The sequence below is a fragment of the Scophthalmus maximus genome, chromosome 16 (assembly GCF_022379125.1).
Source record: "Scophthalmus maximus strain ysfricsl-2021 chromosome 16, ASM2237912v1, whole genome shotgun sequence".
NCBI lineage: Eukaryota > Metazoa > Chordata > Actinopteri > Pleuronectiformes > Scophthalmidae > Scophthalmus > Scophthalmus maximus.
In genome coordinates, this window is record NC_061530.1 from 3,328,798 (window position 1) to 3,343,089 (window position 14,292).

Genomic DNA, 14,292 nt, shown 5'->3' on the forward strand with positions numbered 1-14,292 from the left:
CCAAATCACAACATACATTGTCTCAAGGCAGAGAGAAATGCAGAGAACCCTTTGTACTGTCCCTGCATATTTGCTGCACCATCAGTGTAGTTGCCCACACATGTCAATGCTGAGTTTGTCTAATGTCTGTTTCAGCAGCTCTGTGAAATACTTGCCTGTGGATTTTTCACAGTCCACCACAGCGACCCAACCGCTCATGAATGGTTTGTGACATATCTGACAATGATAGCACACTGGTCCTTTGATGTGACCTCTTGGGTTGTATCAATTTGAACTGAAAATATTCCTGCCTCTCTAACCTCATCTGCAATCGTGTCCTTTATCACCTGGCTGAGAACATCCACAACTTTACCAACAATGTCCTTTGTAAGTAGAGTCACCTCTACCTTTTTCACCAGTGTCATGAAGCTTCTTGCTTTGTTCAATACATCTGCTACTGTGCTGTTGAAGGCACAGATCATACCGGCTCAAAAGTATGACAGACTCTAGAAAATACTGTAGTCAATCATGGCAACTTTCGAGAGTATAAGCAGCCTCTGCTTGACCCCCTCTGTAACTGAGTCCACATTTGCCTATGACTTTTATCACATCTATGATGCGTTCCATCACCTGATGCTTCTTTTTCACCTGCTCATGATGTAGACACGTTTGCCAGCCAGCAGGCTTTTCACATCTGCCCTTTTAGCCAACAGAAAGTAAGCACCAGCACTATCTCTGTGGATCTTACTTTTCTCATGCTCCTCTATCCGCTGATGAACATGTTTCCATGTTTTCATACCTCCCTTTATGAAAGGACTTTCACTTGCTGCAGGTGCAAATGCCAAACACACACAACAATACAGTGATTGTGTTTTTTCACTGTATGTCAGCCACTTGCTTGCTGTGAAAAACTTTAGCTAGCAGAGGATGTTTTGTGGGTTGCTGAGGATGGTAATGGAAAACGTGTCTAAATCCTGTGGTTGAGGATGAGCAAAATAATCAAAATGATCGGTCTTCTCGTCTACACTAGCATCTGTCTGTACCACTGGGATCTTCTGCTGGGCTGCTGTTGTCTCCCTGGATACTGTCTCTTTATCTCCTCTCTCAGCATCTGACTCCCCTGTATTGCATGGCATTAAAAACGCAGAAGGGCATAGACACTGATGTCATGACCGCAGACAGGAACTCTTGATTAAACAACTTTAAACTAGTATTTATTCAATAATTTTATTGTAATGCATTTATGCGGCACAATGAATTCTGTCTAGCGTAACTCTAAATCTATAGCCTAATGTTGACACCCTTCTGAATATCTGGATATCATATAGAATCTATAACCTCTCCTGCTCTATGTGTGTGTTATCTAATCTTACATGAAATAACTTTAATTGATATTGTTTGCTCTGTTATCATCTCTACCTGTCCCTTCTGCAGTCATGGCCTCTGGCTCCTCTTCCTCATTTTCAGCAGGGGACTGGCCAAGAACAATCATGAAGAGGTAATCTTACTGTATACACAGATCAAGCTTTAGGTTGTTTTGTTTTTTTAGCAATATTTGCATAATATTAGCAAATTCTGTGATTATAGAATAATTACACTGCTAATCATTAGGCCTATATCTCTCTTTACCAGCTGCCACTTGGGTCTGTCCTCTTGAAAACATTTCTGTGAGTTTGGCACATTTGGCAGCGCCCTCCTCCAATGGCCTCTTTCTCTTGAACCTGGCCTCTTCAAAATCAGAAGGCAGAAGAAGTGAACTGTGGTTCATTATCCGTTGTCATGGAACACGGATTTCCTTCACAAGCAAAGACCAAAGTCAGGAATGTCATGACCGTGGTTGTAGTCACAGTGGAAGTGAAGGCTACCTCCGTCCATTTGCTGTAATCCATGAGGGTTGATGTTAAACCTGCAGTTGTAGGCTTCACGTTTTAACAGACCCACAATGTCGACAGCCACATGTTGAAACGGTCCCCCGGGAAACTCAACTGGTTACAATGGGGCAGGAGATGTTTTGGCTGTCTTGTCACATGGCTTACAGTTGTGCAGTATGACAGAACTGTATGGACAAGGTTGTCTGTGCATGGCCACCAGTACAGCTCCCTGAGGTGCTTTGTGGTAACCACAACCTGGTGTCCTTCATGGGCCAGGTGTACTATCCTCTCTTGCAGGGACTTCAGGACCACCAGGCGTGATCCACGGAACATCAGTGGTGTCTTAACAGGAAGTTCATGTCGCACCAGGAAGTAAGGCTGAACCTCGGCTGGAAGCAACTATCCCGCCTTAGGCCATCGTGAACGAATGACATGTCGTAGTTGTGCAAGTTCAGAACAGTCCTCACATACAGCTCTGAAATCTGCAAGCTGCAGTGCAGTCAGGAGAAGGGGAGATCTCAGCTATATCCTGTCCTGTTCAGGATCCACGGCAGTACCGAAGTTGCTGAGGGGAAGATGTGAGTCCATATAAAGTGGCTCTGTCTGTAAACACAACAGAGAGTAAAGAAGTAAAGTAATGCATTACATTTTTCTAAAGTAGCAAGTGATGTGTAATCCATTCCTGTTCTACTGGTCTGGAGTAATATTGGTCTGGAATATCTGAAAAACTCATGAGTTAACTCTGTTAATTAGTCAATCTATGAAAGAGATTTGAAGGTGTAGGTTAGAGTTACTTTAGCTGCAAACTATTAGTTCCTGGAACTACTCATCCAGGAACTAAAAGGATCCTGTGGCCCATTGTTGTCTGCATTTCCACCGCGGCCTGAAGTGCCGGGAAGCTTATGCAAATCAGGATGATGACGTATGAAATAAGCAGTAACTACACCCCAGTCTAGTAGGTAGTGGTAAGAACAAGACGAAGGCTATACAACAACAATGATGACGTCATATAAAGCGACGGACAGGCCAGCATAATCATTTGTGCGACATTACAGCGTTACCATGGAGATGTAATCATAAATAGCATACGTTTTCTATCCATATTTAAAGCTTTGGGGTCCTTGAAAAAGTTGAATTTGTATCTTGTAAGTGCTGGGAAAGCGGTTGAAGTTTACTCTTAAAAAGCTATCTCACTTAAGCTAACCTAACTTGCTTATCCCCAGAATTGTTTACAATAAATCTTACAATAAAGACTTGTCACCTATAAACTTATATTTCCAACCCACCAACATTTATAGAGTAAAAGAGGATATTTGGTCAGAAATGTTTTATTTCTGCCATAGCACCAATAAAGTGCAGATTTTAAAAAAAAACAGAAAATATGAAATGTAAAATGTAGGTTTTCAGTCCAGTGTTGGGGCAGTGGGGGTCTTCTGGCTCAGACTGAGCAAGCTGGCCAAGGGCAGCTGGAAACCCGGTCTAGAAGTCTCTCTGGAGCCGTCTTGTCTCCACGGCTTCTTCCTGGTAGAACATACGTCAGAGTTTAGCACACTGCAGCCACACAAACATGATCATTTTGTACGACTGATTTAGCAAACTTTTGCTTTACGGAGCAAGGTTATAGACTGTTAGCATGGTTAGCATTCTCGACCGGTAAGCATTAGCATAAAGCTAGCGTTAGTTTTTGGGGAGGTAAACAACAGCGTGCCATTGGTAAGTGGGTAAGTGTCACAGCATTTAATAAGCTAAACATGACTAAATGTGATTTACCTTCATTCCACAGGTCGTCCGTCTCTGTGTCTTGGCTCAGAGCGTCCAGTAACACAGTGGCCGAATCTATCGTTGCCACGGTGCCAGAGATGGAAATCCCGGTGTCCAAGCAGAGCGTCGAGCAGGTCAAAACTAAAATAAAATGCGGCGGGTTCTCGACCAATCACAATTCTTCAGCACTGCAGCCCTGCCCCCAAAGTTCCTGAACCTTCAGTTAGTACTACCTCCCGAGCAGGATCTTTTCGAGGGTAAATAAAAAAACCCAGGAACCAAATTTAGAACTTAGTTCCTCCTTTAGTTCCTAGTTCCTGGGTATAGTTCCTGCGGTGGAAACCGGCTTTTGACTCTAACACTTACCCTCAAGCATTTTGAGCTTGCTGTTTACAAGAAGCATCTGCTGATGTGGACCATGCGTCCAATCAAGAAAGAGACTTAAGATATCAATCAGTCCATAGTTAGACAAATTGACTATAAATGGAGATGATTTGGTACTACACAGAATCCGCAATGAGGTGAAGAAGAACCCTAGAGTAACAGCTAAAGACTTGAAGGTGACATTGGAACTGGTTTGCATCTCTGTTCATGATTCAACCATATGCAAAACATTGAACAGGCAGGGTGTCCATGGCAGGACAGGACAGTGAAAGCCGCTGCTCTACAAAGAAATTGAGCTGCCTGCCTTAAGTTTGCCAAAGAGCACCTCCACAACAATACTGGCATAAAGTTTTATGGACTGATGAAACTAATGTTCTCATGTTGTTCAGAACAAGTCTGAACAAATTGTCTGTCTACATTTGTCTTTACCAACGCATGGTTGATGTGCTTGTAAAGGTAAGTGTGATGGTTAGGGTGACATGGCAGAGAATCAGTACGATTATTTTACAGAATTTAAGCAAATCCATTGAAATACACAAACTTGACGGACTTACCAGGTGGTAAAATTCCAAGCATAATCTTAAAATTATGATGTTTTATAAGAATTTCCATTTCCATTAATACTACAACTGGTAAAGATGGTGTAGTGATAAAGTTATTCACAAATAGAAATGAAAGTGACCAAAATTATCAAGTTTATCAGTATAATTGATATTTTTGTAATGTGATGAAACACATTAGAGCTGATAACCTGTAGAGGTCAATGGCTGTTGAGCCAGGGTGCCAGTCAGAGTAACAGATCGACAAATTGTTCTTTGAATATGCAGCCAGAAAACCCTACAAAGGAGGTGATTCTAGGCAACCCCTTGAGCACAGCACACATCAAGTGAAGAAGCAAGTAAAACAACTGGCCAAAACACACACACATGGCAGGCGAAATGTCATGTCCCATAGTGTATTATACAACATGGACAAATGTGCAAAATTCACAAATGACAATTCAAAACCTTGTTCTCAATTGCTCAGTCAAAAGCTGTAATGTGTTACAACTGCAGGAACTGTTCCTAGGAACCTTTGCAGGGAAATTTTGAATGCAGGGACCAGGGTCTGAATCAAGTTCATGGGAACTCTTTTTACCCCCCCAAATAATACCTTAGGGGGTAGAACTACAGGTACTGTTTTCAGTCCTCGTCTCTCTGCCAGCGTTGACTCGATACTCCTATTAGTAAATCAAGATCAACAGCAGTACAATTTGATTCTCGTCCATGTTAACTGTCATTGTTCTGTATTTATAGCATCATCATTGTTGTATAGTCCTCTGCGTAACCACCACTTGGTAGACAGGAGTGGAAACGCTTGTTGTAGCTGTCAGTTGTTCATACTTCAGGTCTTTAGACTACAGTACAAATGCACATTAACAGTGGTTTGCAGAAACATTTAAGTTCCTTGAAAAAAGTTCCTGAGGGTTTTAGTTGAAATGTGGACAAGAGTGAGCTTACCTCTTTACAATGTCACATGATGGTGAATCAGATCAAATGATACATCCAGCAGCTGTGTAGTGTGTGCCGGGTTCAGGTTCCCCGGCATTAGCCTTTTGTTTTCCTGTAGATTGATGCAGCAGACTCCCAGGCTCTGTCCGCTGTCAGCCATTCATCCGGCTAGGAGTGTATGCCTTGTCACATTGAAAAATGTTAATAATAATATAGTCAACAACATATTGAATGTACAACATTAGTATAAAGGAAAAAGGCTTTAGCTTTCTAAAGAAGCTTTTGTTTGTAATGAAAACATCCCAGAGTTCAGGTTTAAATGAACACAACCTTAACTTAAATAGGTAAATCAAATGTGCATATAAATACAACACAATCACTATAAACAATGTAATGTGCATGTAAGAACAATACAACCATATGTAAACAAATCCAATGTCTGACATGTAAAATAACAAGACAACGTGTCTGGTCCTGTCTATACAAAAAGACATCAACCAAATACTTAATTTGAGATGTGTTTGATAAATGGATTTTCTGAATGATTGAAGATCAGTTCCAGTTTGAAGAAACCCACATACAAGGAGGCAAGGCTGGGAGACTTTTTAGATCCCATGGCCACTCCTGAGACCTGGAAGAAGTCATTGCCATTGAGAAAGAAATTAGATGTGAGAACTACCTAAATTAGTTATAGGACACACAGTATAACCATGTTATCAGTGTAGACAAACATGCAAATTTGTATGGACAAATCTGTTATAATTCAATCCCAATACATCTGGTACAACTTAATACAAAGGGGAGTTCAGTAGTAGAAACATTAATTAGCTATAAGGTTCAGCTACCAGTAAACCTCAATTAGATATACTACAAGAGCTCAGCATGCAGTGCATGCTCCCTGCACAATACATTACAAACATCGACAGGTGTTACCCTGATTTTCCCTGTATTTACAGATAATTAGACATATAATGCCTCCAGTAACTAGTATTTATGACAGCTATTCAGCCTGACCCTTTTATGGAATACCAACTATAAATGTGACATCATTTTTAAAAGATGTGTTTTCCTTACGTATTTTGTATATATGTAACCTAAGTTGACCTACCTTTGTACGCAGTTGTTTTGTAAATATCTATTATGATATTTACTATGATACATATTTGTATTGCTGATTATTGTTGTGATACATGTGTTGGAGGACATGGACTGTTGGTATTCAAAATGGCAACTCTGTATTTTATCAGAAATCTATCAGAAGAGGAAGAGCCTTGAGCTCGAAACATCTCTGCAAAAAATAAAACCCTTTGAAGGGAGCTTTTAGGTGTCAGGATGTTCTCCTCTTTACAGACTTTCTACATCATATTATAGACCAATAGAATCACAAAGCCCCAAAACAACCCATAAGTTATGCATCAATCACAGCATTCCCTAAAACTACTAATTTAGTGGGGGACACTCCCCAAAGATGTTTGGCTGCACATTTAAATTAAATTCCATCATGCTGATAATATAGAATCTAATTCATTAAATGTTTTACCCTTTTAAAGAGCATCACAAACGTAACAGCTCTGCAGGGCTACTAGTATTTGCGACCAACTTTTGGGAACTTTCACAAGGGTTCATGACCCCATTATACCTGGTCCAAATTGGTCCATTGGAGTGAGTTGAATTGTACTTAACGCATGCCTCTTGGCTTGTGCTGTAACACTGGGGTCAAAATGGTTTTATGCAATCAACAAATTGAGCTAATAGTAAACATTGCTTGTGTGCTTGTTTGCGTTGCTATTGGCACACGGTAGAATTACATGCCAGTCAATTCCACTACTTATATATACTTGCCGGCAATCACATGAAGCGCAGCCATTTGCTTTCTTGTTGTTAAGCTTCATGATGGGATTTTATCCGATATTTCAGATCTAAATTAATATTATAGGCGAGACATTGTGCTTTTAAACAAGGGCAAACTGTCATAACACTGTGTTGTCTTTGTGATGCTCTAAAACATTTTAGTTACCGTTGCCTCACATCATTACCTGGGACTTTTTGTGAAAACAACATTGTCAGTGTTTTTGAACGTGTGCGACCGTAACTCAGTGTATATTAGCTTGTTTACGTACCTAGCGTTAGCTAGCACATTAGCTACTACAGAGTGTTACATGGTAGGCCTGTAAATTAACAGTTTTACCTTCACATACAACATTTGTTGCTTTGCAGGATGATTGACGCTTTTTATCTATATTTTATAACATTATTAGAGCTTTGAGACTGGTACACTGGACTCCGATGAGGAAGGGAACACGGCTGATCGACGAGCAGTCGAGCGAGGAGAAGAGGGAGTCGCCTACGAGGCGCACCGGGCAGCGGCCATGGGAGACGGGGCAGAGGTCGGCATGTTGGCCTGACACCCGAGGACCTGGGAGCCGAAGACACAGCTGATCTTCATGCGATGAGCCAGTTGGTACCAAATGGAAATACTATGAGGGGAATAAATCATTTGAGTTTATAATCTGTAGTCATGATTATCAGTGTTGAACATAATGTGTAATTACGTGCTTTTCGCCTTTTACTGCTTGGTTTCAACGCAGGGCCAAAGTGGAGTCTTGCTTCGGGAAAACACAGAGAAACTTCACTTTGTTTTGAAACGCTGCTATGTTATTGACAGGAGGTTACACATATAAAAATAAATAATTTGACAGTCTGCTCTACAGTGATAAATAAATGCTTAAGTGATGAGTGCATTTGCAAATTCAGTGCGTGAACATGACTGTAGCCACAGCTGGGAATATCGACACATACTTAGCATTTAGCATAGCATGGGATGCTACGTTTGGTGATAAATAGTGATGCGAACTAAACAGTATGACACTGATGGGGGAGCATTTGGTCGCGAGAGCAATATGTATCGCGATAGACACGTAATCAATATCAACAGAACATGCGTTCGATAGAACGTTTCGATAATTCTTTTTCGTCGTTGGAAGAAACCGGAGCAAAGAGTCTAGCTATGCCGGCCGGAACACTTGTATCGAGATACAGTTGTCAGCCATATTGCCCAGCCCTAGAGCACAAACAATCTTGAAAACTGACATTTGCCTCCTCTGGAGCTTCGCCTCGGACAGTTGGAAAGGCTCCGTCTTTCAAAAAGAGATGGGTTGCCAGTCCGGCGTTGTACTGGCCTAGGTTGGAAAACTTATCTGACGAACAGTGCTTGGCACAAACCCGAAGGTTTTTACCAACTGTGGCTGGAACATTTCCATCAACAATGAATGCAGTCCACTCAGCTCTTGCGTCCTCTGATGCTGGGAGTCGATGTACAGACTTATTTTGGTCTGTACATCCAACAACAGAGCAAACATTATTATATCTTTTGGGCATGCCAGCGGTCGTCGTTATAGAAGAATATCAGGGCGTAGACGCAATCTGTTTTTCCGCACTTCAAGGGGGGAGGTGCTGCTCATGTTGGGGGCGTGGTTGCCCCAGTAGCAGGAGTCAACTTACGTCACTTGACGCCAGGGCTGTGAATTGTTCGTTTACAGACCATCTGCACGATCAACCCAAACCACGAATCAACGACTCATTGTTTCTTTTTCATTCTTCGTGGGCTGGCAGACACCCCAGATAGCCAAATATACGTGGAGGCAGGCTGAAAAGGTGCCTGGAGCATAATATGGGCCCTTTAAATGGATAAAGCGGTAGACGATGGCTGGATGGTGTTTCTCTGCCACGGTGTTTTCAAACTAACTCTGCTTCTGCTGCTAGCTCCTCGTTGCCAAGACGCTCTTGACTGAGCGAGTGAGTGTGTGCACAGGGACTGCACAGCGCTGGGCAGCTCGTACACGGATGATTGACAGAGCGGAGAGACGCCCCCTGGCTGTGATTGGAGATTTTTCTGTGGGCGCGGTGGATTCTTGCAAATGGCATTAAAGGCAGTAGGGGGAGCTAAATGAACCAGAGTCTGTCACAGACGATTTGCAGGATATAGCAACACTTTCAGCAAATATGAAAAAAAGTTATTTTTGCAAAACCTACCGACTGCAGCTTTAAGGTTCTATCTCGCAAATTCAGTTAGAACACCACCGTCATGGGCCAAATTAGAAATTCTGATGTAAATTTTGAAAAAATAAATTTAGAAAGGACATTTATTCAGAGGCCAAAAATGACAGGTGCTTGAGTAACACCTGGGTATAGCTTTGTTAATGTGAAATAGTTTCATATATTATTTGATAATTTAGGAATGAGGCCAGCTCAGCTTTCCAGCACCAGTGAGAGACACTTCTTCAGACAGTTCTCAAATTAAAAAAGAAATAATGAACCCTCTGTCTCTGTCGTCCATCAGCACCTATTGTTGATCCTTCTTAGCAGCACCTCTCACATTTCCTCTCAAGCATGCACAAGCTGTCCATGTGAACAGCAGTAGATCAGTATAGCCTGCCAGCTAAAGTTGAATTATTTAAATGCCAGTTTGTGCGTGTGTGTGTGTGTGTGTGTGTGTGTGTGTGTGTGTGTGTGTGTGTGTGTGTGTGTGTGTGTGTGTGTGTGTGTGTGTGTGTGTGTGTGTGTGTGTGTGTGTGTGTGTGTGTGTGTGTGTGTGTGTGTGTGTGTGTGTGCATGCCAGCTCACCTTTGTCAATAGGGGCACTGTGTGTCTGTATAAACCAAGCACAAATTTTTGTTGGGTGTGTATTGGAGTTGTGGCTTCCTGTGCAATGTTAGTTGGTGGGATATTTATGTGTAACTGCCCCCCGGTTTGCTCATTTGTATCAGGGACACCAGCTCTTGAGGACAAGCCGGAGAACTTTGCAGCCCCCAGCCAGGCCCGTGTTTACCTGAGAAGCCTGGTAAGGCATATTACATTGAAATAAACTCTCACTGCTCACCCCCAGGGCTCACGCAGGCATGCACGCACACACGCACACACGCACACACACACATGTCTTGATCGAAATTCAGTGCAGCTGTCAAACTTAGCCAAGCAATGACTGATAGTTAGAAAATCCTGTCAGTTTCGCTGAGCTACGTCTGACATGACATTCAACCTTGGAGCAAGGTTCAGGGACTTTAAGTGTTAAACGGGGTCTAAATGCTGATGGATTGAGCAAGCCACCTGGTTTCAATGGGTTTGCCAAACTAGCTCTAAGTTTTCTTAGTCAATATTTCATTTGACAAAATAAAAACAATTTATATGATTTTGTTATTCTGTAGGTATTCTAAACTGAAGAAATAATATCCATGACACCAGTCAAGTATTGAGGTAGAATGAATGCTACGAAGCAGAGGGAAGAGACAGCCTACCTCTTAAGTGCCTAATGGGAAACAGAGAGGAAAAGGGAGGATGAAGTGATGCCTAATAAAAGAAATGAAGCAAATGGTCAATCACAACCTCAACATGAGAAAGATGCTAAAATTACTGGCATAAACAAGACAACCAAACACAAATGTCTACCCTTAGCCCTCACACAATCAGTAGGAATCAATAACAAGCTACCCACCAAGCCTGAAAACAAGAGAAGTTACAAATTGACAGAAAGTGATGAGGATTCTGAAAGCATGGAAGATGTCTCGGCGGATGTTACAGAAGAGGGAACTAGTATCGGTGAGGAGGAGGGGGAACTGTGCTGTAATAGAGAGCCACCTGGGAGATGGGGGAGAGAGCAGAGTAGAGAGGAGGAGAAGGAGGCAACGGCTACCCAAACAGAACATACAAAACAGACAGCGGAGGAATCACAAAAAGAGTTTTCTGAGGAAACCAGAAGTGAGTCTAAAGAAAAACTAGTGGCATCTACTGCAGAGGAAGAGAAAGTTGACCTATTTGAGGCATTTATCAGTGATGGGCCTGAAGACAAGACAAGCCAGGAGGACATATCTGAAAAGGCAACACCTGATAAAACCTACAGAAGACGCAGCCTGACTCAACATCCCTCCAAGTCTGTACAGGGACCAAAATACAGAATGGTTAAAAAAACAAAGGCAGATATGCAGGCCGAAAAGGCAGAAGAACAGAGGGTTAAAGCAGAAAAGAAAAGGTTGAAAAAGGAGGCCAAACAAAAATCAAAAAAAACAATAAAGAAGCCACAGATTGAGGACAAATCCAGTTCTGGAAGAGAGGAGATTAAGTCAACAATAGGTCTTTCCCCCATACAAGTTGACACAGAAAAGAGCAAGACCCTGTTTGCAAACAAAAGGAAAAATAAAAACAAGAAGGATGACTCTGTAGATGCTGATTTGGAAAAGGAAGAGGAGGAGGCTGAACCAGCGTTGACCAAAGCCATCAAAGACCAACACCGAATAATGCTGCTCAGAGCCAAAGGTAAAGACCTCAGAGCCATTCTGGAGCCTGAAGAACAGCGGAATGCCCAAGCTGTTGTGAAAGGGAAGCCACAAAGTTTGCTTTTGGACAAGGTCAAGATGAAATCTGTCCGAGACAAAGGTAATAAGACCTTAGCAAATCCTGATTTGGCAACATCAATGAGTGAGGTCACTGAGGGGGGGTCCATCAAACCAAAAGAAGGTTTGATAGCAGAAAGAAAAGGTATGGCAGCGCTTCACAGAGTGTCTGGTTGGATTCAGAAGAAAATAAAGAGGGATTTAAATTTTAGAAAGAAACTTTCTGCTTGGAATAAGGCCATTGGTGTCTCTCGTTGGCTTTCCCTACAGGCCATAAAACAAAAACAAGGCAGCAGAAAATCCAATTTCCTCAAACACAGGATGGCCATGAGAGTTGTCAGTAAAACCAGTGTGGCCAGAAGGCAAATGGCTAAAGCGAAAGGTAGTCTTCAGGGAATGGTAAAGGAGGGAGGGGAAGAAGCAGTCCCAGCTGAAGAAAAAGAGGTATATGCCAAATATGCTGTAGTACTCCCCAGGATGAACATAGTGGGCAAGACAAAGACAGAATCAGCACCCCCAGGAACTCCTGGACCTTCAACTTCATCAACTACCACTGAATCACTAGGAGAGCCCACTACCTTAGAGCCCAAACCCCCAAGACCAGGTGCCAGGCTCGTGCTCCCTGTCAATTCAGATCTTCTCAATTCCAACAAGAAGCCCTTGCCAGGGCCATTAATATCAGTTGGGGATGTAGAGAGGGTCTCTGGGTCCAGCGGTTCGCTGAAACGATCATCCAAACCTGAGGACAGGAGGGCTGCGCTTGAAAATGAGAATGGAGTCAGTGTGCTACAGGCTGCAAGAGGCAAACTGGACCCCTTCCAGATCAACTTCACTAAGATGTCCTTGTCAGGGGAAACAATAGGTGGAGGACTGAGTCGGGTCAAAGTATCAGAGCCAAAGGGAGAGGATGCCACTGGGATACCTAGGTCAACCACTCAGCCCTTACCAAATGAAGAGGCAAATGTAGTGATGTCAAGTGTCTGCTTCTGTGAAGAGGAGACAGACAGGGAAGTAGCCCAGCTGATGAGTGTGGGCAGTATACATACTATCACCCTACCAGTGATGCACTGGGCTGGAATCCCGCGGATGAGTGGAGACCCTCAGGTACGTATTATATTTTTGGTAAAATTATGAATTTAAAAATTTTGTAGGATGAGAATATAAATGCCATTTTTTCACTTAAAGAAGAAGAACACTTTCGTTTCTATATGTGACAAAAATTAGCTGTTTGCATCTGTCTTTGCTGTGTGTGGTTCAGGAATGGTTACATGCTGAGAACCTAATGCCGCACCAAAAGCTAAACAAATGGACAGTCTATGACAATGGGGGCCAGGTCAGGACTGTTTCTGCTGTCAATGGTAGGGCCCCCTGGGAATCAGAGGACCCCACCCAGGAGATGTTGGAGAGTCAAGTAGTCAGCACACAGGTATTATTACTGCATAATAAAGACAAGGATTTTATGTCCTAAGGTCCTGTTAGTTTCCCTGACCAAAACATAGCCAGTGTGTGTGTGCCTGTGTGTTTTCTTTTTTTATTATGATAATCCCATTTAGAAAAATAGAAATGAATTGTGAAAAGTGAATCTATTACAGTTCAGTTATATATCATGTACAGGGCAGAAACAACTTACTACGTGTTTTAGTGAGGGAAAGCACCTCAGTGGCAAGGGATCCCACCGGAGGTTGAAGGAAAGATATGAAATGTGTGCGGACGAAATCACAAATTTGGAAGTACCAAAACATATGTGATTGGGGTAAGTTATGCTTGACACGAATATCATTGAAAGTAGCAAATGGGCCCTCAAGGTACAAATCTGAGATATGAGCCAGGCACCTTTCTTTCCACAGAGTGAAAGCTGTATCTAAAATAGAGGGGTGGAACAAGTGGTTACTGCAAATAAGGGTGCATGGGATAGGAGCAGAAAGTTTAAAATGTTGCCTAAATTGTTTCCAAATTTTTAAAGAACAAAGTACCACTGGGTTTCTAATATAATTAGGACAACAATAAGGCAGAGAGGAACAAACCAAAGCTGCCAAAGACAAAGGATGGGAGGAATTATCTTCCATTACACACCAAGCAAGATCAAGAGAGTTACACTAAGCATTTAGCTTATTCCACGAGAAAGATCCGAAGGTTGTCAGGATTTGTAAAATATCTTCTAAATAGCTACCTGTGTCTGTGACATATAACAAAAGGTCATCAGCATAGAGAGATACTTTATGTTTCAATCCAGCTCTATGAATACCAGTGAAGCGTGGATAAGATTTCAGAGCAATGGAAAGAGTCTCTATCACTATAGCAAAGAGAACGGGAGACATAGGGCAACCTTGACGGTTTCCTCTTGTTAGGGGGAAGTACTCAGATCTTTGGAAGTTGGTTGTGACACAAGCAGTAGGGGCAGAATATAAAAGTTGGATCCAA

The 14,292-nt window shown here is 42.3% G+C and overlaps 1 protein-coding gene across 1 annotated transcript in view; it reads left to right on the forward strand.

The window, feature by feature from the left end:
- Positions 1–11,034: 11,034 nt before the first annotated feature.
- myo15b (myosin XVB) overlaps positions 11,035–14,292 on the forward strand; it is a 105,791-nt gene continuing 102,533 nt past the window's right edge. Inside the window, exons 1-2 of the mRNA XM_047327801.1 lie at positions 11,035–12,975; positions 13,130–13,297. Of these exons, the coding sequence (XP_047183757.1) occupies positions 11,035–12,975; positions 13,130–13,297 (2,109 nt within the window). The remainder of the gene's footprint in view (positions 12,976–13,129; positions 13,298–14,292) is intronic.